Genomic DNA, 5,094 nt, shown 5'->3' on the forward strand with positions numbered 1-5,094 from the left:
TAAGCATTAAAAATGATCCAAAATTCAAAAAATTAATTTTACCAATATAAGATAATAAATTTAAATACTAATTTAATGCGAATTAAATTATTTATATTCCTACTATAAATTTATAATTTCTTAAATATTTTATAATATTTAAAAACAATTTAATAATATTTAATTATTAGCTTTGCAAAACGACTGTAGGTTTGCCATCTACCGTTGAGTAGCAAACTGCGAAGCAACAGGAACTTTGAACAGCTGATGTATAAACAAATTAGTTTAGTTGCTTCATATAAATTTTCATAATAAAATAACTTAAGTTAAAAATTGATAATAATATAACGAATAATTGTTATGTCTGAGCTGCGCTCAAAAGTATTGCAGTTATACAAGCACGTAAATAGAAAAAAAAATTAAAATGTTTTAGTTTAAATTATTTTCATTTTGTCATTAAAAATGTAGTTACAATACTTGGGCCGGGAATATCCTGGAACAAATGGAGCTGAGAAATTTCGAAAAAAATGTCATAATGCTTTTATGGCAAATAAAGATGAAAAAGACCCGAGAAAAATAAAGGCACTTTTAGCGCAGGGACGTTATGTGGCAAAAGAAGTTGAGGCACTTTACTCATTACGCAAATATCGGGCAATGAAAAAGCGTTACGAATAAAATAAGTTAATAAATAATTGTTAAATATATGTCTGAATATGTGATATAACGTATCTAGGATCGTATGCAATTACACACGAATTTGTATTCATATCTGTAACTGAAAAATGCCAAATTATGTACATCAGTAATTAGCCAGAATCTTTCGGCTATTCTCGAGATTATAAGTAAAGTACAAAGTAAAGAGTAATAATGCCAGTTTCAATATAATAATTATATTTTATAAAAAATAATTTAAAAATATTCTCTGCTTATATTGTAATTTTACTATTAACCTTACAGAACAGAATCTTTTTCTAGCCACTGCATTTTAAGAATTTCACATTTTATATTCCTTCGGATTGCTTTTTTTTTATCTCTTTTTAAATACCGATGAGATTTTGATTATCATATAAAATAACGAGGTTATTGTTGTAAAATATTATATTTTAAATTTAAGTATAATTACTATCACTTTTTATATATTCCCTCTTACAACACTCAACGCCTATTCTATATTATTCACAACAATGCTAGAAGTCTGTCTTAGTGAGCTTCTTTGTAATACTTTCCGATTTCACAGCTTCAACGAATTGAAATGTTACTCTTTTTAATGCAACTTTGATCTTCAGTCATAGCTAAAAATCAAAAAGAGTGAACTCAAGTGAACTAGACAAAAGGTGTCTAACACTGGGACGTTGTATTTGGCTTAAAACGTAATGGCAAATAATATAGAAGTCGAACCGTCCTTGAAGAAGAACCTGTGCCTTGTTTTTCCACAATGTTTTCTAAGCATTTATTGTAAGTATCTACAGTTAGTATCTTTCGTTGAATCCATTGATCACTTTCTTGGTATCACAAATTTATCAACATCGGCAATAGAGGCAGCATCAAAACGGTTAAGTGTCGATAGGGTTTTATCGCAATTTATATCGACGCAATATCTTCTTCGAGACCAAGTTTACATTACAACAATCTTCTTAGTAGACCTTCGCATGTTATATCCCTGAAAAAGTACGCGCAGTAAGAAATTTAAAGACTCAACTATTATTCGTCTCGACTCTAACAGAACTTGTTGAGGTTTTGTGCTTATAACTTCGCCTATTTATTCAATCTTGTAGAATATACTGACTTGTGCCCAATTTGTTATTTCGTCTCATTAAGGTTTCAAAAGAGTTGAACCTAATGTAATCGTCATAGTCTCTTTGTGTTTTTTGTTTTTTAATTGTATAGCTTACAACTATAATCTCCATGATTCCAATGTTAAACAGAAAGCTTTAATTCACAAATGCTAAACTGATCGAATATGGCGATATAACGATAAAACGGATATTTCACATATTAATTTGTATTAAAAAGTAAGAGAAGAGTTGCAAACGCTTGAGAAATAAGATACTGGATTATAAATTAATATACATATGAGATATGAACCGACACTGTCAACAGTTATCATCAGAACAAGATGGATCTGTTTAAGAAGACATAATGTAAGTTCTGCTTGGAAATAAATAAAGTCTCTAGTAATTTTCTTCGCGACTGTTCAGCTTTAATTTAAGCCAACAGAAGAGAACTGAGCAAGGAATTTCTATACTCTATTAATATTAGGAAAGCCGTAAGAAGAAATATATTAACCTTTATTCGAAGAGCTGAGTATCTTCTGTTCAGTTAATATTTATTACTAGCACAAAAGATTTAACATACTATAAACACACTGCTCCGCCCTAAATTATTACATTAAATAAATAATTATGTGCTAAATAATTGTTTTAGCACAGTCGATTTCATAAAACATGCTGTGAATATTTTAATTATAACAGAACTCGTAATCCTAATAAAGATAGAATTAGAAAACACGTACTTAAGTTAGTAAAAAAAGATGTTTATAATGTGTAATTAATATAACAACTAATTGCGAGGTTGCTTGGACCCGATGGGTAAAATTGGATAGGAGAAAAACGAAAAATATTTTGGATTTCAGCAAGCCAATAGTTCATGTACTTACTGGAGTATTATATTAACGAGTCTCTATGCTATAGCACTAATGCTTCATATTTGATGTATTCTAACAAAGTGTGCAAGAGTTCTCATGAGGAAAAGGAAGTAGAATCTTCTTCTTCATCACTTTCTAAGTCTCTTTCAGAAACTAAAGACAAAGTAGCTTGAATGTAAAGGAGACTTTTTTCTATGGGCTTGGCACAAATAATAAAAGTAGGTCTAATGAATCTTTTAAATTTCATCTGGAAAATCAAATGGTTTAATAAGGATAAAAAAATGAGCTGTTTGGAAATAATGGTTGTCTTCTTCTATTGGCCCACTATACAATATTTCTTTCTTGTCTACTCAATATACTATATATATTCCAAAATAGTTCTCGTTTTTCCTATCTTAGTTATAGATATTTTATAGTTAATTATAATAAATAAACAAATAAAATAGTACGAAATATGTTATTCATAAGGCCATGGTTAACAACTATGCCTTTGCGTATATATTTCTGGTGTTGTTGCTAATACGTCAACGACGGACTCAAATTTGCTATGGGAGAAAGGCATATTTTTAGAATAAATATGAATTGAACAAAGGTTACAAAAAGTTTTTAAGTTCTATTAATATAAAGTAATCACCTGGGAAAAATATTCCCAAAATTAAAACACCATATCAAAAATCATTAACAAATACCTTCCAAAGGATTTAGGGTGAAATATATTAGTTATAACAATAACAATATAACAAGCACAAACTTGAAAATGTTCAAACTTATTATCCAAACTAGCTCTTTGAGATTCAGTTAAACAAATGATAGACTATATCAGGATTTAAATTATATTAAATCAACATTAAAAGATAAAATTCATTAGCTTCATGGAAATAATCTTCAAGTCCTTTTTAGTAACTAAACGTTAGCTGTGAGATAGTCACTTAGCAGTTGAGATACTGTGATACTATACAGTTTAGTAGTTCTTTCATTGCATTTAACTATAATCTATATTTTTTGTCTTAATATAATAAAGTTCTTGAAGTTATTAGTAAAACTTTCTCGCTATTAAACGGTATATGAGACCTTTTGATATATACATTTGTTGATTTATATAAAAGAAAATTAAATATATAAAATTCGTATATATTTCACATATAAGTTTTAAAATCTTTTAACATTTCCGTACAAAAATCTTTAATAATAATAACAATTTTTAAGTTACTAAAATTTGTTGTCTTAAAACTAAAATTAGATAATTTTTCTTTATATATAAAATAGTTGTTTTGAGCATAGAGAGGTAAATATTAATATAAATATATATTTACAACAATAAGTGCCTTATCACAAACTTAAACACAATTACATCACATATTTTAAAATATTTAAGGATATTCGTCAACAAATAAATTGAATTAATGATTTCTTATAATAGAAGCAAAATTTTCGAATGTTTTGGAATACAAAGTTTTTGCTAGGGAGCAGATCATGGAATTTTTACCAATTGAAGTACATAATCATATTTGTTTATAATAAATTTCCAATTATTTTTAAATCATTTGATTGTTTGGATAGGATGAAGAAGTTTTCTGCTATAAAATTAAATGAGAAGATATATGAACCCTCTCGTATAAGCGTAGGATTGACACATGAAGTACATTAAGTATTGCTGCAGATCTTATTAATTCGTTATGTTAACCGAATTCAAAACCGAGTACGTCATCCAAACCATAATCGAAGAGATGGAAATCATCGACATAAATTTCATACAATCTACGTATAGCGCTTATGGGCAATGGATCAAAATATGCCCGCAAATGTGCACGTGTACTCGACGGTTTATGCCCAGTCGGAAAAGTTAAATTATTTGCACCAGCTAAATATAGAGCTAAGGCAGAATCATCCAATAGAGTTTCATATTTGCCTGGAAACAAAAAAAAAACACAAATTAATATGTATATTAAAAGAGTAATAAATAAATAATAAATCAAAGAATAACAAGAATTTCTATATTGCATGCATTATACTTAATTTAAATTAATTAACATAATTATAATATATTTTTTTAATTTCTTAATATATCACTATTAATAATTTAAGAATAATATATTGAATTTTAATAATCAAATAAATATATATTACATTTTTTCACATATTATTAATTTTTTTTTAATAATTGAAATTAGTATACTGCTAATATTAAGTAAAATACAACATGTAATCGATTTTTAAAATTTATTAATATTTGGCTTTATAATACATAATATATTTTTTAAAATAATATTTCACGTTTAATAATAAACACAAATATATACACTATATTTTTAAAATTTATTAATATTTAAATATTAATAATTAAGACATACACATTTTTAAAAATACACTTATGCATACATAAACGTTACACATAAATACATATAATAAAATTATACATATATATTATAATTATATATTAAATTTACTTATTTATATTTATATTTATATTA

The 5,094-nt window shown here is 26.5% G+C and overlaps 1 protein-coding gene across 1 annotated transcript; it reads left to right on the top strand.

The window, feature by feature from the left end:
- The first annotated feature begins 272 nt into the window (after positions 1-272).
- Positions 273-683, top strand: LOC119690096 (electron transfer flavoprotein regulatory factor 1). The gene is made up of 2 exons (XM_038105088.1): positions 273-381; positions 448-683. Exons 1-2 carry the CDS (start codon positions 340-342, stop codon positions 652-654), a joined length of 249 nt encoding a protein of 82 aa, XP_037961016.1. The 5' UTR covers positions 273-339; the 3' UTR covers positions 655-683.
- The last annotated feature ends 4,411 nt before the right edge of the window (positions 684-5,094 follow it).

The sequence above is a fragment of the Teleopsis dalmanni genome, chromosome X, assembly GCF_002237135.1.
Source record: "Teleopsis dalmanni isolate 2A chromosome X, ASM223713v2, whole genome shotgun sequence".
In the NCBI taxonomy this organism is placed as follows: domain Eukaryota; kingdom Metazoa; phylum Arthropoda; class Insecta; order Diptera; family Diopsidae; genus Teleopsis; species Teleopsis dalmanni.